Source organism: Corvus brachyrhynchos, unplaced genomic scaffold (assembly GCF_000691975.1).
Source record: "Corvus brachyrhynchos isolate BGI_N302 unplaced genomic scaffold, ASM69197v1 scaffold50, whole genome shotgun sequence".
NCBI lineage: Eukaryota > Metazoa > Chordata > Aves > Passeriformes > Corvidae > Corvus > Corvus brachyrhynchos.
In genome coordinates, this window is record NW_008235964.1 from 723,069 (window position 1) to 750,552 (window position 27,484).

Genomic DNA, 27,484 nt, shown 5'->3' on the forward strand with positions numbered 1-27,484 from the left:
ACTGGTACCAATCTTGCTCAGAAACCTCTGTTTCGAGTGCAAGATACCTGTGAACAATATGTGTCCCTGTTCTTGCAATCTGTGGGGTTTTTTGTGGACAGAAATCTAGGGATCTTTTTTTTTTTTTTTACATTAAAATGAAGTAGAAACTGTGAGAAGAAAATGACATAAGTAATTTGTGTCTCCCAACATTTTTTTTCTTTTTTATACACACAAAAGTCATTAAATGAATGCAGGGTAATTTGGCAATTGTTGATCATGTATGAATCTCTTCCCTGAAACAAGTAGAAGTGCCAAGCTAGAGGACATCAGAAAAAAATAAAAGTGAAAGAAGGAAAAAAAAATGGAATTAATGTTATTTCAGAAAGGTTTTACAAAAGTAGAATCATTAATTGCAAATTCAAATTTGGAATTTTACTTTACATGTTTATTTTTTCATTGCATGAAAGTATTTTGGTATTCTGATTTACTTGAAAGCTCATTTATCTCTTTAGACATGTATTTAAGCCTTAAAGAGGGCATTAATGTACTTAAGTGAAATAAGCAGAATTTGTGTACATAAGATATGAATCTTTCAAATGTAAGTGTTCTTTAGTTGTAAAGAGTATACATGCATCATGAACAATGTATTTTGATGCTTAAGCTGTAATGTGCTGAGTACAATGCTTTTCATTTATAATTCCACAAAGCTGAAGGTCTTTCGTATCTGTTACATTGATAACAAATGCCTCTTTAAACCCCTTTTGTGCAATATGTCTCTGAACAGCTGAGCAAACAAATTAATGAGTTCAATTTCCATTCAAATGTTATATTTAATTGATGCTTTCTAATATAAGGTCTATTAACCTCTCTGTAAAGGCAAGTCCATGCTTACCATCCACTGACCCATATCAAATTCTCTCAGGATAAGCAATTTGAAAGCTCTACAAGTGTAAAAGCTTAATAAGGACCTTATTAATGTATATAACCACAAGTATGATGTGTGGGATAAATAACAGATTTCTAGATGGAATAAGGTTCATACAGAACTGACTTGCACAGTTTTTATTATGCCACTTTTAAGATGAAAATCCATCCAAGAAGCTGGACCGAAAAGTTGTAACAGTTGACTAAATAATGGATATTCCAGAGTGCAAAGAACCTCTTGCTCATTTTGGTTGCATGTTCTGAAAATGCATGTAACTTCTTTGTAAGTGAATAGTGTGGTGCAGTTAAAGAGATTGTACTTGGGATTAGAACTTGTTCTTATGAGGAAAATTTCACAGGAATGGGGTTTTCACCTTGATATACTAAAATGAGTTGCTTATTTCAGTGTTATTATCTTTAATAGATAGTATCTATGAATTTTCATATAGCCATTATTATTTTTGTATTACCTGGGAACTTCTTTAAAAGTAATTTTGTTATTAAGTGTGGATAGCAATTTCAAGATGTGAAATTAGTGACAAAGTGATCACAATTAAACTGTATTAAAAATGGGAAGTGAAATACCTACGGTCAACATAGCAATCAAAGATGCACCCAGATACATGCATTTTTACAGCTAGAAATTATTCCACTGCACAAGACAACAAGAAGGACTATTACTACGGAGTATCTAGTTTAATTTCAGGGTTTTCTACCTTGTGCAAATAGCACTGTAATAGCATTTTTATGTTTACAGCTCACTTTATATTTTAACTCTATTTTTCCCTAGGAACCCACTGTCATTTCAGCAATGAAGATTTCCACAAAGCAGGTACTGTGTGCACAAATGTTAAATCACTTTCAAATATTTATTGGTCTCTGTCTTCTAGAGACAGTAACTTGGCAGTCAGCAGAGACATATTAATTGCAGCAGCAGCATCCCATCCCTTTACATAAACAGCAGTAGTTTCTCAGGAAAATGTGATGTGCAACAGGGAAAGGAAAAGCCTAGTTTGTGTTACTTTCTGGTAAGGTGGAAACTAAACAAAAACTAGCCAGCTGTCTGGTGGCTCTCTAGAAAAAAAAAAAATTAAAATCCACATTGTAGAGTGTTTCCATGACAGAGAGGCTGTTCAAAAGGAGTGGCCAAACTTGGTCCCTTTTTAATGGGACTAGTTCCAGTCTCTGTAGGAATAGTCTGGTACAAAATGCAGATGGTGGAAGGATGGAAATGGGACATCCTCCTGTCTTTCTGTCCTATGCCCATTCCGTTCCCGGACGCGCGTCATTCAGCTTTAACAAAAGATTAACAGATCTGATGCAGTCCAAATTTTCCGTCACCTTCTGGTTCAGTGATGTGGTTAGGATAAGGGTTCCAGATCCAAAATTTATATTTCCTACTTTCTGTTGAGTACACTAATAGCTAACTGCTTATAGAAAAGATATGTATTATAAAACCAGACCATAACTAAAATGAGCTGAACCTCTTGATGGATAGAGGTAAAGTTTTGTCTGACTTACAGTAAAGGTGATTCCTCCATTTCTAAGCAAATTTGTGAAGCACTTGATGAATTATGTGGTTGTGAGAAGAACATTGGTTTGCAGTCCAGGAATGAAGTGAGTATTAGGGGCCTATCTTCTAGTTTGCTTGGAATTAGGTGGATGGATCCCAGCCACTGTCATTTCCTGTCTCAGGAGTCTGAGACATAAAATTTAGTGTCAAATTTATTTTTTTTTTTCTTTTTCATATATGTGCTGATCTAAAGGCTTATTTGGTAAATATAAGGAACTTGTTTTCGTTTAATGTCATTGTCAGGAATGAGGAGATTTGGTATTACTTTCAGGACTAGGTGCACTAAAAATTGTGCACGTAATAAGTAAAATTTAGTTAATTAATCTACCTCCCTTTATACATTACTAAACAGAAGTTGAATTCATTCTGTAATGGACAGAGCACAATATTATATTTTAAATGCTGCATATTTAACTCTGAATTCACTGTCTTTAGGAAAGCTGTCTGAAAGCATTCATTTATTCGACAGAAACTGTCTTGGGGGGGACACTGTTCTAACAGTTTACCACCTAAACCAGCAAAAATGGCAGGACAAAGAAAAAGGTAGTATTGAATACTGGGATAGTTAAAAACAAACCTGTCAGGTTGTATATATGTTCACATCATACCAAAGTGCTCTGCTTTGGATTATTTTTATAAGTACGTTGCCTTAAAGCAGCCAATTATATTTGAAAATTGACCATGCATTTTCATACAGCTTTTTCTTCAAAGCATCTTTAGTTATTCAGGAGAGATTACAATTTTCCCTGAGTTTTCTGAAAACAAATTTACACTGCTAAAATTGTCTAAAGCTAAAAAAGAGCATAAACCACAAGTTATTCAGGCAGAGTAAAACTCATGAAAAATCAACCACCCTCAGGCTAAAAATGACAGAATCATGATACACTATGACAAGCTTTTGGCAGTATGTATGAAATAAGTATATGGCAACATGTTTCCATTTTACATTTATGATTTAAAAATACTGTAGTTCTATAACTCAAACACTTTAGTCATTGTGTTCTGATAAGCAGGGTGGTTTTCGTATAAACAGCACGATAATTCTATGCATTGTGGAAAGCCAGAGCCTGAAATGTAAATAGTAAAACCAGCATGTTCTACTGAATGCCTTAAAAATAATCACTTCATTTTGTTTTTTCACTAACAAATCGTTCGTCCAATTATAAAAACATGGTACAGGGAGTTTCTCCTTATTTCTAAATGTTTTACTGCTCTGGTTGTTCAAAGCTACCTCTTTTGCCATCATGCCAATATGTTATGTTACAAATTACTCTTCCTAAAGACCAAAATCTACAAATTCTTCAGGAGCGGAACTTAGCTTAAGTTTTAAATTATATAAAGCTCTAAAGCTCCCGTCTCTCTCTCTCTCTCTCTCTCTCTCTCTCTGAGTATGCTTTTGGCCCTTGAGCAAGAGTGGCTTTGAGTAAGGAAATTTAGCTTTTATGTGCAAGACTAAGCCTTAATATGTTTTTTCTCCATTCTGCTGTCTTTAACTCACAGGAATTACGTCTTTATTTTTCACTGAAGCTACACATTCCTCCTGATTGTGTTCAGAGCCCTAGGCTCGTGTAACCTTATCACTTAAACAGTTTGTGCTTTGTTAGCAATAGACACAAACCTTCAGAGCATCCTTGAGCCTCTGCAACACCCTGCAGCTGCCTAAACTCCCAGTTCTGTGATGGACACGGTACCACTTGGCTTTGAGCCTGTCAGGTGAAGCTCCGTAATTTTTCCCTTGGTTTACAAACATGGAAGCAGGCCAAAAAGTTCAGCCGGGGTTTCAATCAAAGGTGACTTTTTGCAAAGCAACCTCTCACCTTTTTCTCAGGGTCAGATTTGTGATGCTCCATCAAAAAGCCATTGGATTTCTGGTGACATGGGAAAAGGATAAGGAGATCCTTAGCTGATACAGGGCAAGTCCTTGTCTGGTGAACTGCTACAAAGAGCTTTTGTTTCTCTTGTATAAGATTTTCAAGCAAAGGCAAGGCAGACACCTTCAGAAATACCTTAGTGGCCACTTTTATAGTATATTTCACCAAGTACTGAATTTTATTCAGAGATTAACATTTCTGTCCATAGTGGGCACATAGAAAGGACCAGCTCAAAATGAATATATCACTTAAACAGCATGCTGAACTATTCCGCATTACTTCTTAAGACATTAAATTAAATCAAATGATATTTGAATCTCATGCTCCCTAAAGTTACTTTTCAAATTCTGCTTAAGTTCTTCCTCTTAAGCATTACATTTTTCCCATTTTGTTATGTCTTTGCTTTTTTGGGCAGCACTGTGGGGCAACCAGAAACCACTGGATCACTTAAATATTAGTCTCTTCTTGAGTTTTTCTTGACTTCTAATACTTCTGCAAGAATTTTTAGAGGACAACCTTTTTTTTCCCTCTCTCTGGTTTGATCTGATAGTCATTCATTAAATTAACAGTTAACAATGTTTTGGGAGAGACTGCCCAAAAGGCCGTTTGACTATGGTATGGCAGAGTAAGGTCAGATCGTTGATGCTAATAATTCTATTTCTATTTTCTGAATTTCATACTGCCTGGATTTTTATATTGTTAGTGTCCAGAATAATGATCACCAGCTGGAGTCTAAAACCATGATCAGAAGAGCAGCAAACAGGGCAGCAGCCTTCAGGCTGTGCAGCACCTGAAACACATGTTGCAGTTCACTGACTGAACTATAAACTTATCTACAAGGAATATAGTTTTTAAGTAACCCTATTTTGGTCTCAATTTTTTTTTTTTCTTATGTTTCTGGTCATTTTTTAATTCTAAAGACATTTACTGAAAATTAGGGATGGGACTTTTGCAAAATGAAATTGGTTACAGAGGTACATAGGAAACCATTACACCATTCTTTATTTTCCCATGTGCATTCTCTGGGTTGATTTTTATATTAGTTGCACCACACGTTCCTACATGCTTATACAGATATTAATGCCCCAATTACACAGGACTCAGATCAATACCATCTGGACATTTAAGATACTTAACTGAAGCTCTAATTTGACCTATGCTGCCTCCATAATCAGTAAAGAGAAGAGGCATCCCTTGAGAAGCAGTTAGGTCACCTAAGATTTGAATTGCTGCTCTTTTTACTGCAGGATGTACCCCTAAGGTGGGTACTTGATTAAGTGACTTAAGTTAGAGAGAAGCAGCTCATCTTGTCTGTTGCCTGTCATCTCTTCTCAAGGCTACAACGCTGACTAGGACTGGTTTGTACAGTTCAGGCTTTGTGCGGAGCCCTGTGTGGTCAGAGATTTTTGCCTGGAGAATGTGGGTTTACAACCCAGCTATGAAACTATAATAGATGGAAACAGCTGCTTAGAAAGGGTTTAGTTTTCAATTTGCCAGTGAATTTTCCTTTGGGGGCTTTCCTTGTCATATTTTCCTTGAGAAAATACCAGTGTTTATATAAATGCACGGGATGTTTCTGTTACGATTAATATGTCTGTATAAACTGCCAAGCTGCTGTCTCTGAAAGAAGTTAACACAGCACCTTTTATGAGTGTTTTTGGTGCTGCTATCTCTGGTATCCAGTGCTCATTATTTCTAGTAGGTAGGTGACCTCAGCCATCTTCCATCCCCAAATCCCTGGAAATGGTACCTCTGGGACACTGCAATGCAGGAGACGAAGAATTTTGATGACATTTCTTGAAATTCTGTTGTTTACACCAGCTCTATGTCTTCCAATGAAGAAAAATTAAAACAAGTTTGTATTTTCTTGATGGGACTGCTTGGAGTGGGACCTTAGGAAAGGTATTCATCATTCCACTGTGGGTGCTGGCTGACAAGGTTTAAGATTTGATAGCAAAGTGTCGACGTTTCCAAACCAGAAGGATTATGCCCTTGAATTTTTGTGTATCTGTTTATTTAGTGTTCCCCTCATTTTGCATCCCACTCATACTTGTTTTCTTGTTTTCTTTGTGAATTATTGGTAATCTGAAATATCTCTGTTTGGACTTTCACATGGGATCAGAAGTTCAGTTTTCTCATATCCCTCTGGGGGCCAACTTCCCTAGTGGACCACATGAATTTGATATCAGAGAGGAAATTGAGAGAGACAAGATATTCTGTTGTGATGCCATGCAAGGCTGTATTTCATTTTGTATGCATGTTTTTTTTATTTACTTCTGCATTTGAACTGCATCTTCTACTCAACACTGTTTTTTATCCAAAATAAAATAAAACCTCTCCCCTCATTAAAGATGTGTTCCAGTTAAATCATGTGACTTACAGAAAAGAGTACAAAACATTGGAATTACCAGACATGCAAAGAACTGCATGCATGGCAGCGCTTCCAAATTGAAATATTGTAGCATCAGTCTGAAATAATTTACTTCAGGTTTCCCCCTCACATACATAAATTGAGGTAATGCTTAGGAAATGTATGTTGAAATTGTTCATTTTGTTCAAATTCAAAAGCATGTTCTCCATTGTGTTCTGTCACTGACTGTAGTGTTCTCCCAGTGCGAGGATCTGAATACAAAAGGAAAAACTTAAGAGTAGTTTAATTTTCTTACTGTTTAGGGGAACCACCAAGAGTTTAATGAAAAAATAAAGTTTCTTATTTGATTTTTTTTACCCTGGGGACAATTCTGTTCTCATTCCTTTCGCATACATCAGAATCATGATTCTTTATTGTATTTGAAGTGCTCCTAACAGATGATTATATAATATATTTATGCTTTCCTAGAAAAAGAAAATTGTAATTTGCGATATTTTTTAACCTTTTTTTTTTGTTGTTTTTAACTTTTACAACAGCAACAGCTCTACATTGGCTCAGCCACTGGAGTTTCACAGCTTCCTTTACACCGCTGTGATGTGTATGGAAAAGCTTGTGCTGAGTGTTGCCTTGCAAGAGACCCTTACTGTGCCTGGGATGGCTCATCGTGTTCACGTTACTTCCCCACTGCTAAGAGGTAGGGACAGTTCTGGATGCCTGCATGGTTTGCTATTCGTTTTAACTGATGGTCTCAATATGACCAGAGGGCTTTGCAGATTTTTCATGGGATGGTTAACTGGAGCCCTTTCTCTTCCAAAGAAAACATCATTGTAGGAGCTACATGCTATATGAAGTCTTGGTTGATTTAAAGTGACCACTGCTACTTCTTGGGCTGGCTTAAAAAGCTCCTGTAAGAAAACATTCAGACAAGAGTTGTCTCTGAAATTAACTCCTAACTTTATATTCATTGGTAAACAGCAAAAAGAAAAAAAAATTATTTTCTCTAAAATTAGGAGGGGGCTCAAAATCAAAATGAGATCACTACCTGCCCAAGTAAATTATCCTGCATTTTCATGAACTCTGAATCAAAAGAAATATTTCTAAAATATTTGGACATCAATAGAAACTTATCTTTTTTAGTGATATATGACATTATTGTTATTATTCGAAAGTATAACTTGTATGTGTTGATGTGTGTCCAAGTTGTTCTGCCAGATCAGAACAACCACTGTTTTACAGTCACTCTGCACTGATGCTAAAGGCTTTGCAATGCAAGAGTTGGTGGAAAGCTGACTCCACAAGTCAAAAATATCAATTTTATTAAAAATTTACAAGTCTAGTTGCCTGATCTGAAGGTTTATAGTACTAATTTCTTTGCCTCCCTTTATCTTTGAAACTCTAAAAGTATACACGCCAGTTGCTGAAGAGCTCCTGGCTATTGAAGCAGAAGTTGGGAATAACTGAATAGATAAACATTTGCAAATAGCAGACATTGGTGGAGTGTTGAGATTCCCTTGATAAATTGAGTAAAATGATAAAAAAGTGCTCACATTAAATTAAATATGCCAGACTTATCACACTTATGAAGAAACAAGGAATCCATGGGCTTATGTACATAAGGGTTTATATACATGAAATTAATTGCAGCAAATACTTAGTTGAGAGTGTCCGAACTTCAAATTCCAGGTTTAGATTGGTTGTTGAGGGAGATGAAATGTATAAAGGGTGAGAAGTTGAATTAGTGTCACAGACGTTTCAGATGGAGGGGATTAAAATTTTAAGGGTTGCATTACAATATATCCTAAACAAATACTGATGACAAAAGTAAAAGCTGCTCATGGAACATCAGGTTCTGTTTTTGCACCAGGAAACAAGAGTTAATCTGAGAAAGGCTTTCTGTGAAATTCTTTAATTAGTTAGAAAACAATTAAAGAGTGGAAATTAAACCCATCCCAAAAGAAGAGCCAGTCAAATTTTCTCAGCTACATGAGCTAATTTCTTATTTTTGCTGGTAGCATGGTGGCTTCTCTGGAGGAGGAAGGAAAGGAGAGGGAACAGTGTGTTTTGCAAGGAGAATCTAAAAGGTTGATTTATTCTGAAAAGGTTTTAGGATTAGAGATCAGTATGGTTGAGTACTGCCTCCGAGTTCAAGGAGAAAGTAAGATCAGGAGTCACTGAATCAGTTTTCTGCTACTTCCCTGCTACTCTTTGTTCCTGAACCTTATCCTTTCTCAGCATTCACTGGCACCCATTCCTACTGCCAGTAGATCCATAGAGCACATCATCCTGTCATTCCTCTGCTTACACTGATGGAAGAAATAGGACTCTTTGTCTTTTCCTTATCTCTCCAACTTACTGCTGTAGAGGACACTCACGTTGCTATCGGGGTAAAGTGACTGGGACCTCTTCTTACAGGGATTAAGGGGTGGGGGTTACTGGGGCCAAACTAGGTTGCACAGCTACAGAAAAACCTTGGGGTACAGAATTTACTCTTCTAGAGGCCACTGTGAAAGAAAAAGTTAGTCCTGGGAAGCTGGGATCCGAAAAAGGCATAAGAAAAAGTTGCTGTCTCTGCACTTTCCCCCAGTTTTTCCCTTGGCAGTAGCAGCAGCAGAGTAGAGGTCTGTGTTACTGGGAGAGAGGATCCTCTGTTCACCTGGTACCTGCTGTACCCACTGCCTCAAGCCAGCTCAGAATGCATCAATGACAAAATCAGCATTGCTGGAAACAGCTTAAATGTCAGCATTTTATTAATAATGGATTCTTGTAATTTTAGGCTCCAGAAATATTGGGAAAGTGGATTCCTGAGGCAATTGTACAGATGCTTTACTAATTGTTGGGTTTAGGGTTTGGGGTTTTGTTTCGTTTCTTCTTCTTTTTTTTTTGTTTTAATGAGATTTTATGAGCCTTTTTTTTTCTTTTTTTTTTTTTTTTTGCTTTTCTTTCTGTGTGTATTTTACAAGTCTAAATGACAGTTCAGAGCTCCTGTAGTGTGACCACTTCACTTTACCCCGAGCAGATGTGTTCTGGTTCATATTTCATAAATCATCGTGTTGATACAATGGTGATATGTGCGACATTTTCCTGAGATTTCAACTAAACATTTCATTCAAACTTCGTTGACAGTAATATGAGTCTTTCCACAGACTTCTTTTCTACAAATTGTGTCCTAGAAATATACTGTGTTTCAAAATTCAGGAAGGGGTAGCAAAATGTTATGGTTACTTATATCTTGGGTGTGATTTTGTCATTGGTAATGAGTAATATAAAGATACTGGAAATTATGATTTGTACATTTTTTTAACCATATATCAGCAGAAGATTCCTTCTTATTAAAGTGTGCTAAGATGGCCTAACTCATAATCTTAAGGAAGTTTTTATTCAGAAAAATATATAAAAATGCTCGTCCAGCTTTCTTTTTAAGAAAGAAAGCTTTTGCTGTACTTCACGTAACTAATTTTAGGTTTAACATTTCTGTAGCTTTCAGTGGAAAAAAATATGGTTAAAATCTTTCAGGCAAGAGGACTCAGCTCTGCAGTTGTGCCTCTGAGAACTCTTGGTATGTGCTGATGCTGAGCTGTTAGTGAGAGCCTGTAAATAGAGCTGGTGGAGGGAAGAGAGATGGTGTGCTGCAGAACAATGGCTTTTAAAAATGTGGGCTGTTGTCACAAGGGAGTGACCAACGCGGCTTTTTACAAGGCTACTTGACTTTTGCATATCCGTTGCTGGGTACCATAATCTGAAATCGCAGCATTGTTCAACAGCCTAATCCTCTTTGTTCTCCTCTAATTTTGCAAGCCCTCAGGCTTTCTCCGATTCCTGAAGTAAAGTGCTCACACTTGAAACACATCTTTGTTTGCCTTGTTCTTTTTTTCTTTCCTTTTCATATGAAATGCTTTTCTCTGGCTCAGTTGAATTTTGTGTCACAGCTATTTAAATAAAACTAGGAGCAGACAAAGAGAGAACAACACATGCAAAACAAAACTGTATTAAAAAGCTCTCTTCTATGAAATACAACATTTGTTTTTAGCACAGATCAATATGTTTTTCAAAAGAGCCAGTAGAATTCAAACTGGGGGAAGAATATACTGTGTTAAAAAGACATGCAATCAAAGGTAGAATTCAGACTTAAGCCACAAAAGATAGACTAAATGACATTTCAAAATCTTCCTTTTCAAGTTTTTATTTTGTTTATTCTAAAGACAAAACCATTTGCAACAGTTTTGTAAACGGTTTTATCAGAAATGTTTTGGTGAAACCCATGGTGGCTGAGATGATCTATGCTTTTTAATTTAGATTTTGCAGAAAATACAGCACTTCAGCTTTCTTTCAAAGCCACCCATCCTAACATTTCATCTATCTAAAAGATGCTCCAGTACTCAAAGTATTCTGTACTTGCACAAATGTGTACTTTTGATGCATGTTAAACTCTACGGTGTATATTTTAATCCTTCAGCAGTCTCTGTAAATGTGAATCAAATAATGAATTTATTTGTGCCCAGTATTGCCCATACAGTTAAAATAAACTTCATCGTTTGTTTTATTTGGTATTTATTTAAAACTAATAATTAGCATTAAATTTATTTATTTATTCAGTATCTCAGTGCCAGAGGTATATATTTACCAGTTTTTGAAGACTTCACCTGTAAGAGTAAAGCCGATTCTACAAAATGATAATGCACAGAATATAGCAGTAGCAATATGATTTCCTTCCTAGTGTTGTTTAGATGCACTTGTGACCTCTGTAATTATGTAAATGTTCCATTCGTTGCAGTTGAGCACTGAGAAGGGCACTAACAGATTTCAAATGTGATCTTTGCAGACGCACCAGACGACAAGACATCCGAAATGGGGACCCACTCACCCACTGCTCAGACCTGCAGCATCACGGTGAGTTATGGGCACCACTGAAGGGCAGCTAATTTGTCTGTAATTAATTTACAGACTGTGAAAGAGTAGAGTAGGAAGCATGTGAAAGATTTGTTGGTGAAATTGTCTCGAACATCTGTGAAAGATGAATATAATAAATACATCATTATCCCAATTCAGATAGCTTACAATGGCCTGGATCAGACACTAAAGTCTATTTGGGTTTTTTTTTGGTTTTGTTTTCCCCAGATAAACAGTTTAAGAATTTTAATTTTCCTGCTTCTCTTCCCTGATAATACCATGCCATCACATTAGGTATGTTATATCAGAAAAGATTCGTATTTCCATCATGACATCAAGAAATATGTACATGTTGCTTTACATAGTTTGCATAAGATGATAACCAAATGTATTTGTAACTATCTTGGCAAAATGTGGAGTGACCTTTGTTGTAGGTATCACACTAAAAGCTCTGAAGTTCAGGATGTCCTTGCAGCAGGCATGTCCCATGTGCTTTCAGTATGGGTTTTCTTAGACATATTTTGGTTTGCTTTTTTGTCAGCTGTTTCATTTTCACAGTGTAATGATCAGATTCCTTTCTTGACTTGTTTGACTGACAGACTTCTCACAGTTACTAATTTGTTGCCAAACTTTTCAGAAGACCTTCACTCAGAAAATTAAAAATGTCCATATTGGTATAAGTGAAGGGATTACTTAGGCAATACTTCCCTCTGCTGGAAAAAAGTGATTCCTTGTGATTGTGGCACATCTACAGGAACTTTTCACACAGTATATTCTGAGTTTGAAGGAAATCACAAGGATCATCGAATCCAGCCCTTAACTGAGTGGCCCATACAGGGATCCTAAACCCTTCAACCATGGTGTTACTAGCACCATGCTTCAACCAGCTGAGCTAATCTCAGGGTTAAACCACTGGGAAAAATAAGGAGGTGACTGAAAATGGAGATACCTCAAAACCCTCTTGTCCTTTCAGTCCACATAATAGAAAAAATTATGAATAGTCCAAAATTGTACTTTTGTGTTAGCTGTAACTCACTACCAATATGTTTCACTAATTGCTTTTTCTATCTTCCTTTCAATCATTTGAAACTCACAGCTAACATTACTATAGCTTTTCTTTTTACTTCTGATTGTCAGCTTGGGCCAAGTTACTCAGAGGGAAAAAGGGGTTCTAAAAGTGCTTGAATAGACTGTGGTCAGTATGTAATTGTCACATTTTGAGAACTCATGAATGTTCAACTGGTTTAGTTTTGAGCTAGTCAATTGTCACTAGGAGAAAGCTCACAAATTTCTCATTGCATAATACTTACACAGTGAAGATAAGACCATCCTTATGTTGAGACTGAGATTTTCAGTTCCACAATAGGAAAACTTCACCAGGCACTAAACATTGATTTTAATACCAACAGAAGCATTTCTTAGCTTTACCTTTTTACTCTCTGAATATTTTACTCCTGAGCAAAACTTTGAACTGGTCTACCACATGTATGTTCATATTAATGTTCTCTAGCCTTTGCTAGCTGTGCTTTATAAACTGCAGGTCTGTTCTTTATTTTCATAGGTGAAAAAAGCATTTCAAAACACTTTTTTTTTTTTTATATGTTCCTGTATTTTTGTATATTTGTCTGAAAAAGATATGTTCTGTCCAAAGCAAAGAGAGTAATCCAGTTTTGCAGTAATCCAGAAATGCAGTTTTTTTAAATTACAACAATTATGAGAACTCAAGGTCTGTACAAAGATATGATATGGCAGACCTGATCACAGAGGCCTTTAAAACAGCTTTGCCAAAATGAGGAGAGCAAGTACAAAGCAAGATACTGAATGTATTACTTAATGGGGAAAAGAAGACAGCATTAGAAGGATCAGTAAGTTACAAAAAATACTGAGGGAATGCAGTGCTGGATTCTAGACTTGACGGATGGACTGTCAAAGTGCTTAACAAGTGGTTTAGATTGGTCATGAGAGAAATTTTCTCTGAATCACTTGACTTGTAAATCTAATACATTTTCCTATATTTACTTGTCCTTTACACATGATCATACATAGTACAGATGACTGCATGGCCTATAAACTTCCTATGCCAATTCATGCTGATTTTTTATTCCTTGTTTGTAATTAGTAGTTCCCTGGACAACAGATGAAGAATTGGGTTTGTCTGTAGGCAAAAAAAAAAGCTTCAGAAATCATTTACTATGTGTCTACACATTCATTTGCAGGAAGTGCCAATTTATTCTCCATGTGAACCAAAAACCATGAATCAAGAATGATCTCTTAATGTATATCTCACTTTTAAAGACATTGCAAAAACCAAATTTGCAATCAGTCTGAAGCAATAATATTTTAATTAGGTTTACATAGCTTTTTCAGTTGCTCTTTGGTGTAAATGCAGAAGAAGTATAAAATGACTACACAGCAACATTAGAGGGAGCTGAGGATCGTTCACTGTCATCTGTTTGCCCAGACATTAATGTTTAAATCTAAAAGCATGGTCATCTTTGTGGCAGCTAGAGGACAATTTTTGTTTAAGTGTGACATACTAGTGCTATCAAGAAATTATCAAGTTCAGGATTTTTTGAAGAAGAATTTGTTAAAGAAGAGACACTTCTTTTTTACGTGATTTATCCCAGAGGAAGTTCAAAGAATCACTCTGAATTAAACTGTATTGTGAGATTCATTCATCTGCAAAGCAATCTTGGTATAAGTACTTAGCCTTTCATACTTCTTCGCTTATGTCAGAAATTATGTACTTAAAGGGTATTTATCAGGGTAGTAAACTGATACTGCTGTTGGGTTCATTTTGGGAATTGCTGCTCTCAGACAGGATTTTGGGCTGAATTTCATTACCAACTTCATGACTTCTATAGTTTTCTAATTCCTCCAGCTGCTTTTCTGAACGTTGTAGACTTTCATTCTTCCTTCCAGTCTCTTCAGCTTCTCAGTCCCAAAGCTGCACTCTGATCCTGTGATTATTCCATCACTGCTTACTTTCTTGCACTCCACATGCTAAATATTACATGAACTTTATAGCCATTTCTGGACCTGCCTTCTGCTCCTTCAAATCATGGAAATGGAAATTGAAGAATCTCTAAAATGCTTCTTCTCTCATTGCGTGTTTGTCACCCATATTGTATTTTCTGCAGCTGTGAAGAAATTTAAAGAGCACTTCACCCACTTTCTGTGGTGTTCTCTAACACACTAGAATGTCATAGACCAGATCCAAGGAAACAGAAGTTTGAAATGGTGTCAGAGTGCACAGTTTCTCAAAAAACTCGTGACTAGCTTCTTAGATACTAAGAACATCCTAGGTACCTAAGTTTTCCAGCAGAAACTTCTCTATATACTTAAAAACATGCTACTACTCATAGGCTGTAGAACTTTTACCAAAGAAAGACCTGGTTTTGTCCTTTATACTGATATTTAGGATTTAGAAAACTACCTCCCTTGGATCTAATGAGAACAGTGTAACATGTGCTCTGCCCCTATGTAATTCACTTGAACTAAGCCATGTTCAGGAAAATATGATGAAGTGGTGCTGCAAGCCCCCTAATGAGCAATCTGCTGATTAAATAATCTTTTTAGGACTCTGGAGATGAGGACCCAAAGTTCACTTAGGCTTAGAAATTTGACTTGATATTCCTACTTCCAATACAAACACCCAAACTGTTGGATTGCTGTTGTCAAAGTTGGGCCATTCTGCAATCACGATTCAGGGAGCCTGGGAGAGGAATCAAGACACAACGTGCATCCTAGGGTGAAATTCCTGTGTTTCCATCCTTTATTATGGAAGCCAGTAAATCACTGTTTCACAGAAACACATGGCTGGAGCAGTAACAAGTGTGTCCCAGTCTATAAAAGGGGATATTTTCTAGTAAGTGTCTTATGCTGCAGGCCTGTATGTGCTGTCTGTTGTGAATCCCAGTTCAGTTATCGAACAGCTTCTCTCTGACTATGTGAGGATATCTGACTGCCTGCTCAGCCATGTAAATTTTGTTCCTTAATTAGAGCACCTAACTCGGAACAGAAGAGTTCAGTTCATCAGTCAGCCATTCACAGTGTTAAATCTGGACCCATCAGTTATCAGACTATCAGTTACCAGTTATCATTCCCATTTCCAATCTTTATCTTACCACTTCTAATTATATTCAGTTAATCTCTTCACATATTTCCAGTTCCTCTGTTTCAATGACACTAATTCACCTGTGCTCCATCTCAGACCTCACCACCTTGGCTATGCTCTATTCCAGCTGTCTTACCCTTCTCTTGCTCCTTCGCTTTCTAATTCATTCCTCCACTGCTCCCTATCTTCCTGACAGAAGCTATACTGACATTCTTCATGGGAATGTGGTTTCTGAGAGATGTCATAACAGTTGTTTCACTTGGTTTTTAAAAGAACACCCCACTCGCTTAAAAGGTCCATAATCCAGCAGAGGAAGGCAAGCAAACCCATTTCCTATTTGTTTAGTGTAATAGGCCATTTGATGTTTTCTGAGAACTGGGCAAGCATCAGTCCTTATTCTGCTCCACATCCCTTCTGCCATCCTCTCAGGGCTGAAAATCATTATTGAAAGGCACTTGATTCTGTGTCAGCGTAAGCCAGGAGCTCAATTTTACTTTTACCTTTGTCGCAGTCATCTAACAGTTTGTGTTTGCTAAACAACATGGCCAGTATGAGAAAGGCACAGTTGAGAGCAAACAAAACTGGACAAAGGATTTCTCTGACGGGGTTTTAAATAGACATAATTTTCCTGTTAAAACATATCAAAACTAGTTCCTTAAAGATTTCCAGTGCTAAAGATCAAACGTGAAAAATTGAAAGAAAGGCAAAGAATGGCAAGGAGTCAGGAAACCCCATGAGATCAACACAGTGTTAAATAGCCTACCAAACCCTTCCTCCTCATCTACTCTGCAGGATTATTGTTTCCACTTAAGTCCATACCAGCATTTTAAAGAGGTAAGGTGGAGAGTTGAAACATGATGCCTTAAAGCCTCTGTGGTATTGGAGAAGAATCAAATACCATATAAGTCCTATAGCTATGTGATATTTCCAGCAAGTTGATGAATATCTTGAAACATTGTTGTTACAAAAGGAAGTAATTTATTTAACTTTCTTTTTCCCCTCCCATAATGTCTGGTTTATTAACCTTCTTTTTCCCCTCCCATAATGTCTGGTTTATTAACCTCATTACATTTCCATAAATTATATCAGTATGAGGGGAAATGATTAATTGAAAATCGTTTCCTCAAAAACATCATTCCTGGTCATTAACAGCTTCAGCAAACTGCAATGCCATATAATCTAAACACATTATTCTACTTTTAAATAGCCTCATGTTTTATTACTTTGCTCTAAAGTATTATGACCATAGAGCCCAGGAGGCATCATTACAAACATTCTACAACTACACCCTGAGTTTTCTCATTGCATACAGTTTGCTATTAAAAATTCTTGTCGTGTCCAAGATGTTTTCCTTGATGAATAATAATGAGGCTTACACAAAACTTCACAATTAAATTCATTAACTTCACATATTGAGATGTTAACAGCTGTTAGGATTTAAAATACAATTAAAAAAAACCACTAAACCAACAAACCTACTACCATGGGTCCTTACAAAGATAGAGGTGTTGATGCATACTTTTCAAATGGTATACTGATATGGGAAAAGTTTTTTTTAAGTTTTTATCTTTAAACACTTTAAGGGAGACCAAATTCTAAACAAAAAAATTTACTTAATAATTAAGAGTTAGTTTCCTGGTAGTTTAATTTTGTTTTGTTTTGGTTTTTTTTTTTCATGCTTTACAGATAACCCAAGTGGTCAGACTCTGGAGGAGAAGATTATCTATGGAGTAGAGAATAGCAGCACTTTCCTTGAGTGCAGTCCAAAATCTCAGCGTGCCGTAGTCTACTGGCAATTCCAGAAGCAAAATGATGATCACAAAGAAGAGGTACAGTAGAAAAAAAAATAGAGAGATGCAACTAATTTTCTCTATAAAGATACACTTCAATCTGAGTCCTTCCCAGAATAATTTTAGTAGAGCAGAATTTCTCTGGAATATTATAATTCCCATTTTTCTTCAGCATATTCCCACTCTTATTACCATAAAATCCTGTAAGCTCCCTAATAGGTTTTACAGATTGTTACAGCAGAAAACATTCATATCCTCTCCTTGCTCAGACTCCCTGCAAAACACACTGGTTTGCATCAGAGATCCCAGAAACAAAAAAAGGTAGTGTGCTATCTAAGTGTCGACTGAAACATCCTACAAAGATTATATGAACTGAAATATCACAAAGGCCTTAAAATCACCTTTGAGAAAAAGCTTAACTGCATTCACCCAATTATACTGTTTGACTGAAGTGCAGTCTGGCAGGAGCATCCCATGTGCTGTGTGCTCTAAGACTTTATTGCTGATAACACAGAGTCAGAATGAAGAGCTGAGAACTGTAGTGGACACAAGAGTATGAAAAATTGTACTTTTTTTTTCATCAAAAGCAGTATTCATAGAGGGAAAAACACTGAGTTGTAAAGCTTATACTTTATTTTTCTCCTTTTCTTGTCACCAATATTCTTACATTATTAATTATCCAAGTTTTCAAGTCATATCAAGCCAGGTCACGCATATTTTTGAGAGTATAATCTACTCGGGTAGGTAGGGAGGTCAAGCTAGGAAACAAAAACTTGTTTGTTCCATTGAAGTATTTTTAAATATGTATATATATTCAAAGCATGTTCTGAATAGTTACTTTAGCTGTTTTAAATATTTTTGTTCTGTTTGCATAAGTAGTAAATTATTAAGAATTTATTCTTAGTGAGAGAGCAGCAAACTGGTTTGTGCCCTTTCTGTCTACAGCAGCATGTGCATTCAGAAAATGAAGTTACATTCTAGATATTAATTAATTCAGAAAAAAAAGTATTTTGATCAGCTGCTTTTTGAATATTAAAATTTTGAGATTTAATCCTTAATTGCTTGTTTGTAAATTTTCCACTTATGCAGAACCCACTTCTATCCATAGATAAGGGCTCTTGCAATAAGGCACAACCGGAATACAAGGAACCTTTCCTGCAAATGGATCTAGGTTTGACTGAAAGATAATGGTGAATGTGGCCTTAGTAATACAGCCAAATGAATCCATGTTGACTCTGCTCATTACAGGCTCAGATCTTCCATAATCTTTCCAGCAATTCCATCTAACAGAGTTGAAACAGATCTTTGTTCAGCATCAGTAATTACTAAGGAGTAAATTCCAAATCCCCCAAACTCTTGGCAGTATATAAGTTTTTCCAGAATATTTGAGCCTTTCATAATTACAAATGACTGGCAAAGGGTTTTCCTTTTTTGTGGGTTTGGGAATTCTTGGCCAAGTTTTACCAGTTACAAGGAGCAGTAATAAAGAAGTAGCATGGTTAGAGGATAATGTGGCACATACATGAAAAATAACTGTTGAAATTACCACTTTTTCCCAATACAGATAAAAGTGGATGATCACGTGATCCGGACAGAACAGGGCCTGTTGCTACGAAGTCTTCACCGGAGGGACTCTGGTGTTTATTTTTGTCATGCTGTGGAGCACGGCTTCATGCAAACCTTGCTCAAGGTGACCCTTGAAGTGATCGATAATGAGCACCTGGAAGAGCTGCTCCATAAAGAAGAAGACGGTGATGGCTCCAAGACCAAGGATGCGACCAACAGCATGACCCCCAGCCAAAAGATCTGGTACAGAGACTTCATGCAGTTGATCAACCACCCCAATCTCAACACAATGGATGAGTTCTGTGAGCAGGTTTGGAAAAGAGACCGCAAACAACGCCGGCAAAGGCCTGCCAATGCGCAGGTGAACACAAATAAGTGGAAGCACCTACAAGAGAATAAAAAAGGTAGAAACAGGAGGACCCATGAATTTGAGAGGGCACCACGTAGTGTCTGAGCTACATTACCTCTAGGAACCTCATCCAAGTAGAAACTTGTATAGACAGATAACTGGAAAAAAATGCAATATTCATGAACCTTTTCATGGCATTATGTGGATGTTTACAAGAGTGGAAAGGTCAAACAGTTTCCACTAGGTTTAAATAAAATCCATTTCTAACTTTCCTAGCAATTCCTTCCTCTCTGCTCTAAGACCAGAACGACCAGAGTTTCAAGGATGATAACTCACCTGGACCTAGCTGACTGCTCAAAAACTTCTGCAAGTATTCAGCAGGCAAGTTTTGCTTTCTCTTTTGACAGAGATATAAACAAAATGCTGTATTTCATGCTGTCATCTTACAGAAAAGAAAAACAAGCCCCACCTTTCATCAGCAGCACTACCATTTCTAGACTTATATAAAACTGCATGAACTCATTAAGCTGATGAACGTCTAAACACGTGATTGGACACAAGGATTTTGTTCTTGTTTTGTCTACCAGTTCTCCTGTTTATATGTGCTAGAAGAGGAAAAACAATACTGAATGAGATTGATTGTGGAAACCTGAACAACATAAGCCATCCATCATCTGGAAGAAAAAAAAAATGTGGAGTACACTGGCCTACTACTGATGACTTCTTTCAGCTTTGATCTAAAGATGTATTTTATTAAAAGTATAATTTAAATGTACCATGAAAAAATATGCAGCAAACATTAGCTCCTTTCTAAAATAGATTAGATGTTTTGTCTTAGAAATACTGTACTTTCTAATTATTGGTTTAGATGAAAAAAAGACAACTTCCAATTATGAGCTGCTTTACTCTTTTGTTTGGGAAAACTTCCAGGGGAGCTGGTCACACTGCAGTTAACCTCCTCCCCTGTCAGTAATCTATATGACATGTAACTTCAAAGCAATTTTAAAACTAAGCTATTTTAACATGAAAGTCACTGTATAGCATGGAAGTATTCTGCATTCTGTTTTTCTAAGTATGGTATTTGAAATTATTCAACTTGTATAATACCTTCCTATAGATTGAACCAATGAAGAGGAGAGCATTGATTTTCAGTTGTATATTTTTTTTTTAATTAAAAAAACAAATAGCATTAAAATACCGTCTGCTAATTACACTCTTGCTTTCTTGGTTCGTTTTTGTGAATGCTAATATTTAAATACTGATGCTCATAGACTGTCATATATCCATGAGCAAAGCTCACATTCAGTTTAAAGAGTTGTGTTCCCAGCTCTATGGTAGAAATTTGTCCACAATACTGACTCTCAGTTCTCCATTCCTTCTGTGGGCCAGGTCACCAAAATGCAAAGAAACAACACTAAGCCACATGAATAGCAACCCCAAAGCCAGCTCCCCATTTTAAGATCTGAGGGACAGTTTTATCTGTGGGTGTAATCTGCTGAAGTAGTAAATTGGTGAAGTTCAGCTTAAGACTAGTTTATACTAACAGAAAATTTGGTCCTGCACTTCTGTCTTATTCTGTATACAGGAGAGCCGCAGGGTAAAACAATGTACTTGCATCATGAGTGTCAGTTAAGTAGTGGATTTATTCACCTCAGCACAGATGTGCCTTTGGTCCCCAGTTCTATGGTGTCCAGTTCTTTTGAGATCATCTTTCTCCAGCCTCTCATATTTTACCTTGGTAAAGTCTGTAAATGACATAATTTCAAGTAATGTCATTGTGGGGAAAATTACTAGAGCAAAATCCTTAGTTTGCTAAAGGAGCTTTTATATAAAAGTGTGTCTGCACTGATGACTGATCTGTTTTGTTGTTATTCACTCTGTGGTATTTAATTTATCAATTTATTGCTACACTATCAATCAGCCTTATCAGATACAGTATAACACAACTGCTGTGACAGCATCTGTCACAATGTGCCCCAGTCTCCTTGCCACTCACTAATTCAAGTATCCTGCTTAGGGAAGCCTTGGCTTCTTGCCTCCCTAGAAATTGGATTTTCACTAACATCCGAGTTACTTCAGTCCCCTTTGAATCCTTTGGAGGGGATGAACTTGCAAGATTTTTTTGTCATTTATATCTTCAGAAAAAAAAAAAAAATCATTGAATAGAGTAGGACAAGGCTGTAGGGCCATGATTGAAGAAAGCACTTGGGAATTTATTTTTCAAGCAGCTTTAAGTCTTTCTCATGTTTAACCTGACTCTTGTGAACTTCAGTACGCTGTTAAATTCCCATTATTTCATGGTGTGCTGAATATGGATGAATTAAAACATATGCCCAGCTATGTGCTTTTCTATGCAAGAGTATTAATTTTTCAGCTCAGCTTATGGTTAATTTCTGAGCACTGTTGTCAAATGAATGATTTAATTTTAATCACAGAACATTTTTTAGCCTTTTATGAAGGGCTATTTTGTACCATCTAGTTACTACAATACTCTTTCTTACAAAAGGAAACAGTTTTAAAATGAAACTCAGAGAATTCAGTGGGAAAAATACAGATTGATTTCAATAGACCCCAAATCACTTTGTTTCCTTTTTTAGAGATTCATGGAATTGCTGTGTAACTTTTTTTTTTCTCTTCCATGTTCATAGCAACTGGTTCTATAACAACTTGTTACAAAAAAATCGAGCCAAAACCAACCTCTTTCACAATGCGTGAAGAGGAAACAAGTCAGACTTCTAAGATATGTTTTTCTATACTGAGAAAGATAATCTGTGGGAAAAAAATTACAGAAGATGCAGTATTTTTACCATGACCTGGCAGTCTCATTGAACAATTGATATGATCGTATCTTACAAACTTCAACCCAATCCTCACTGACATGAGTAGTCTTGTTTAAGTCTTTGTATTTGTTTATATAAAGAAGAGGGCAAAAGATCAAGCCAACAGTGGAAATTCTTGATTTTAAGTTCATATTATGGTCAAGTTATAACAACATTTAATACTGATGTGAAATGAACTTTTTTTCAGAGCACAGGCCTTAATTCATGTATAGAAAGATGCCCTGCAGCTTCAGTAAGATTCATACCCCCATTTATGTCATTATTGTTTAAAGCAACATAAAGTTGGAAAATAAAGATTAAAATGGTATTTCTGTAAATGGCCAATAAAACCCTCTAAACTTCTAGTTACAGACTTTAGAAAAAGTAAGTAAAAAGTTGTGTTTAAGCTGGAGAGAAATAAAGGATTTCATTTATAACCAGAAAGATCTATTTTCATTTGTTTTAAGATATCCATCTGTCAGGAACAAAAATATATTGAATCTTATTCTTACTCATCTGTGCTTTGCACTTGCACAGATCACTGAAATGGGAATTTGTTCAATGGCTCCTAAAAACTGTATGGTTATGTTAAACTATAACATCAAACTGAGAAAATGTGCATCTTTGCAAAACAAAGTTAAATCTTCATGACCCAATAAATTCACTATGTAAAAAAAATTAAATTAAATGCATGTGAATGCGCATTTACTGTTCCTTTTTATGTATTATTTAGTGAATATCAATGGTATGTGTTTAATAGTTCAGTTTTTGCTACCTACACATTAGTCAAAAGAGGTGTAAATATTTTTGGCTAGATAAGGAGGTACAGTGTAAAGTACTGTTATCTAGAGGTACTCCATTTCGGTGTGTTCAACAAAATACTAAAATGCAAGATTTTGCCACACAAGTGATAAGGTGGTTTATTTGCTATATCAGTGTCGGAGTTGTGCGATTATTCTTTAAACGCATTCATCACTGGATAGTAAATAATTCCACTTCTGTATTTATCACTTCAATTCAGATGGGAACTAGAAAACTGGAGAGAAAGTGTAATGAAACTGCTGCTGTAAATTATTTCTTTTAGCATGTATTCAGTTGTTAAATAAACATTTCTTCCAAATATTTGAAGTTCAGTGTCCTGACTGTTTACACGGAAATGTGCCCTGTAACCTTCATGAGCATATGGAGTGCATTGTTGCCAATATAATGCTATCAATGTGTATGAGCTCTGTTTATTAGGCCAGAAGGATTGCTATTTTTTATTAATGGCTTTTTTTGTTTCTTTTTTGAAGACTGCAAACTAATAAGCCCAAAATGAAAGGCATGAACCTATCTTCAGCCTATCTTTTGGCACAACTGCTGAGCTTGTGCAGATAAAGCCACGCATATGCACACCCCGATTCTGCACTCTGCCCATGAACCAAACTGTAAATCAGCCTGGAAGCCGTGTGAATATCAGCAAGTTGCTGTACTTGATGAAATTTCACTCTGTGCAATGCTAATGGCTTAGGACAGCTATGCTGCTTCCCTTTGGAAACTGGCTTGCACAGAAAGCAAGTGGAATAAATCAGGTTCTGTCTGTTACCGACATACCCTTGTATCCTTTGGTAAACTTAGCAGCTGTTTGGAAGTGCTAAGGGGCTCTATCTAAAAGTAATATGCCATGGCACTAAGCGTTGTGCAAACAGCTAATAAGACAAATGCTGTCCTGCAAAGCATGAAGTTTAAATACACCAGAACAGAAGTGGAGGAAGGAAAGTATCATTATTTCCATTTGGCACATACAGAACTGAAGAAACAACCAGTAGTACTGAGCCATCACTAATCCATTCAGCCTCACCCATGCTCCTTCCTGTTGAGCAAGGGTAGAGGAGTCTGGTTCAAAAGGATGCTGTAAGGATATCTTGTGGTTACTACTGTTTTCTGAAAATTAAAATAAACCCTCAGCAGCAGACAAGCAACTCAGTGGGTTACAAAGGATGCAGCAAATACAAAAAGGATGAAATTAATATGGCAAGCAATGAATCCACTAATTGAAAAAGCAGTAATTTTGTATTTCTGTGTCGACTGCATGGCTTATAAATTCTCACAGAGGAAGACCCTTGTTCATGGATGCAGCCACACTGTGTCCATTGCTAGAATTCCCTGCAGAAGCACAGCTAAGATGAGTGTCCTGTTACTACTCAGGAACGTACAATGCCTGGGGACCACCTTCAATGACAATGAGTGGAAAGAAAGAAGAAACATTTTGGATTTTATGTTTATTTGTTCTTATATACAAATGCATAGCTAGGTAGATATACATTTAAACAGCCAGCTTTCACTGAGATTAAATCCTCTTTTCCCTGAAGTATTTGAAGCTCTAGATGTAATTTTAGTACATCTCTGAGTATGTTTGGTGGCTTCAGCTATAAATTGTTATAAATGTTTCCTCTGTGAAGACTGAAACACACTATTCTGTTTCCTTGCAGGTCACATTCACTGAGCTCCCAATCAAATATCCATTTAATGGCAGGCAAAGTTGTGATGGTTTTTTTCCAAAGCATAAAACAAAGGGACTATTATCCCTAGAATGCTCAGTAACAGGATACAAGCAGATCAGAGTATTAGTGACTCAGCCAGTTTCTTTGCTCCCCATAAATACTTGTGTGAAAGTTTGGAAGAGCTTCATAGAAAAACTAGAAACTGTGGAGAAGACGCCTTTTTGGGACCTTTTGGCCTGGAATTTATAAAAGATTGACATTTTGGACAACTTCAGGATGATCTGAGCTAAATCCCAAAGCTCTAGTAAAGCAATATCCAAACTGAAAAAGTTTCACTTAGGTTAGAAAAGCAAACTTCCTTTGTCTCTGAGCAGTTTTTCACCCTCTCAGGAAATGGGTTTCCACTTTCCACAAGTGAATATTAACCCAAAGAAGTCATTATATGGTTTCTACAGTCCTTGTTGAAGGTTACTCTCTTCTTCAACACACCTGGGGAACCCCATTTCTGATGACCAGCCCTCCTTGAGCTGCTTTTGTGGGCAGATGTTCCAGTCAACCTATCATGCCATCTAGTCTTGTGACATAGGTTAGTACTAGGCCTAAAAATGTCCAGTTCTCATCCACAGCTATAAAATCAGGCCTTGGTGGGCAGCAAAAACCTCATTGAACTATGAGGTACCATGCAAGAAGATTCCTGTCAGGGAGTTTTAAGGGATGGAAAGTTTCCGTCTGGGGGCAGTAAGGGGTCTCTGAGGGCAGGACCTGCCAGCCAGCTCCTGATCCCCACGTCCAGGACAAGGCAGGCAAGGGAACAGCTGGCACAGCTCCAGTCCCTGTCTTCAGGCACATACCCTGTGCATTAGCCCACAGGTGGATCTGGCTTGGCACAGCCCATGGGCAGGATTGTGTGGGATTGGAGATGGAATCCTGCAGCCTCTCTGGGGCAGACACTGAGTGCCAGGGGCTGTAAGCAGGGTGGGATGAGCCCTGGAGTGGGCAGGGTCATTAGGACTCCCAAGTGCAATCAGGTGAACTTGGTGTTTGCTGCCAAGGAAGCTCAAACACCATTCCTGAATTGCTTTTAATCACCTGAGGTCACTTGTCTTCCACATTTAGAATCAGTTCTCTGCCTTCTGAAAGCCTATGATAAACCAACAGTACTACAACAGCACAACTTGCTTCCAGTTTGATTGGTCCAGTTTAGTTGATGTTGAAATAAAAAAGTAAAAAGTATACACCAAACAGTTACTAAGAATTAATGTGCACAGGATTATAACACTTTTTCTTTAATCAGAGAAGACCTCATGAAGATAAAGATCTGGCCTTCTTCCCACATGTGAGCCTGCCAGGTCTGCCTGTGCACAACCACATTCCACGGAGCTGCATCTGAGGCAATTGGGATGGGTTTTGAAGGGTGAATCTGATTTCGTGAACAAGCTCAACAGTTTTTCAGGACATTCCACCTTACAGCCTGGTGTAAATAAGATCTGATGGTCTGCCCTGGGAACAAACTCTTCCTTACACCTCTCAACATGGGGTATCCCTACAGCCTGTACTACTTTTTTGTTTATCCAAATATATTGTATTCATTTCTCTGTGAGTTTCATGGTCATCATTTCTTGTAAGCATGTTAACATGAATTATGATTGTTTATGCAGAGGCAAATGGAGATGCATGTTTCTGCACAGAAAAAGGATAAAAAGACCGTGGTAATTCTGTTAGATCTACTACAACAAGTAAATATCAAATATGACTTAAACTTCTCATTTCTTGCTATAGCTGCAGGCAGGAGAGGAAAAGAGCAGACAAAAGAAATGCAGAGATTTCAGCTGTGTTTTGCAATGATCTTTTCCTTAAGCCCTTAAGTTTTACATCACCTTTTTTCTGGGCTTGTAGCACTGCATAGAAAGCATACATTACCACAAACTGCTTTTGCTGAACAATGCTACATTGAATAGCTCCATAAAACAGAACAAACAGATGGACTGCGCCAGTTCCTCTGAAGAAGGCTTAACTTACCTCTTCTGCTTGTTATTTTATTATTATAGCAGGCCCAGTGTGGCTCTTTTTGTAAGGGTTTTGTCAGCACTTTTATTCTAAAGCTCTGTTTTTAGGGCTTTATAATTTTGTCTACAGGTTAAAGATTTTAAGTATCAGCTTTTAATCAACAAATAATTTTACAGTACCTTAAAATAAATTGCTAGACTCTGATCAAAATTCCATTTTGAAAACAAACCAAAAAAGATTACAACTTTAGCCATGTCAGGTAGTTGTTTTAGTGACTGCACTGCTAAAAAATTATGAGTGGGGTAAAGCTCAACGAGCATAATGAAAAGCTTCCCACCTCACTGGACTTTGTTTTTGAAACATCTGCATGCTTATCAGAGGTCCTGAATGAAACACCATCTTAAGCATATTCTTCCCTAGTTAATTGTGACTTAATCACATGTTTCTGTTCCTAAGGCATGTCCTGGGGTAGAATGTTTTCTTGCTTCATGCCTGTCTCTTCATTTAATTCGATTTTTAGTTGCTGTTGTATGTGAAGATAATATAGGCTCAACCCTTGCCCCAGTTTAACAGCTGTCTGATGTCCAGTACAGATGAAAAAGACTGCTTGTGGTGTTCTGCATTCTAGATAGCTAAGGGGAAGTGATGTTTTTTGTTCTGTGGTATTTTCAATTTAAAGGATGGAACTGATCTGGATCTGTTAGAGCACTGTGGAATTTTTCACCGTATTTCCCTTTATTAATGA

General features: G+C 36.9%; 1 protein-coding gene across 1 annotated transcript in view; it reads left to right on the top strand.

Annotated features, from left to right (window-relative positions):
• The window catches only part of SEMA3A (semaphorin 3A), a 165,656-nt gene extending 143,727 nt beyond the window's left edge, over positions 1–21,929 (top strand). Inside the window, exons 13-17 of the mRNA XM_008629577.2 lie at positions 1,697–1,738; positions 7,258–7,415; positions 11,541–11,608; positions 17,412–17,554; positions 19,080–21,929. Of these exons, the coding sequence (XP_008627799.1) occupies positions 1,697–1,738; positions 7,258–7,415; positions 11,541–11,608; positions 17,412–17,554; positions 19,080–19,535 (867 nt within the window). The 3' untranslated portion in view covers positions 19,536–21,929. The remainder of the gene's footprint in view (positions 1–1,696; positions 1,739–7,257; positions 7,416–11,540; positions 11,609–17,411; positions 17,555–19,079) is intronic.
• Positions 21,930–27,484: the final 5,555 nt, after the last annotated feature.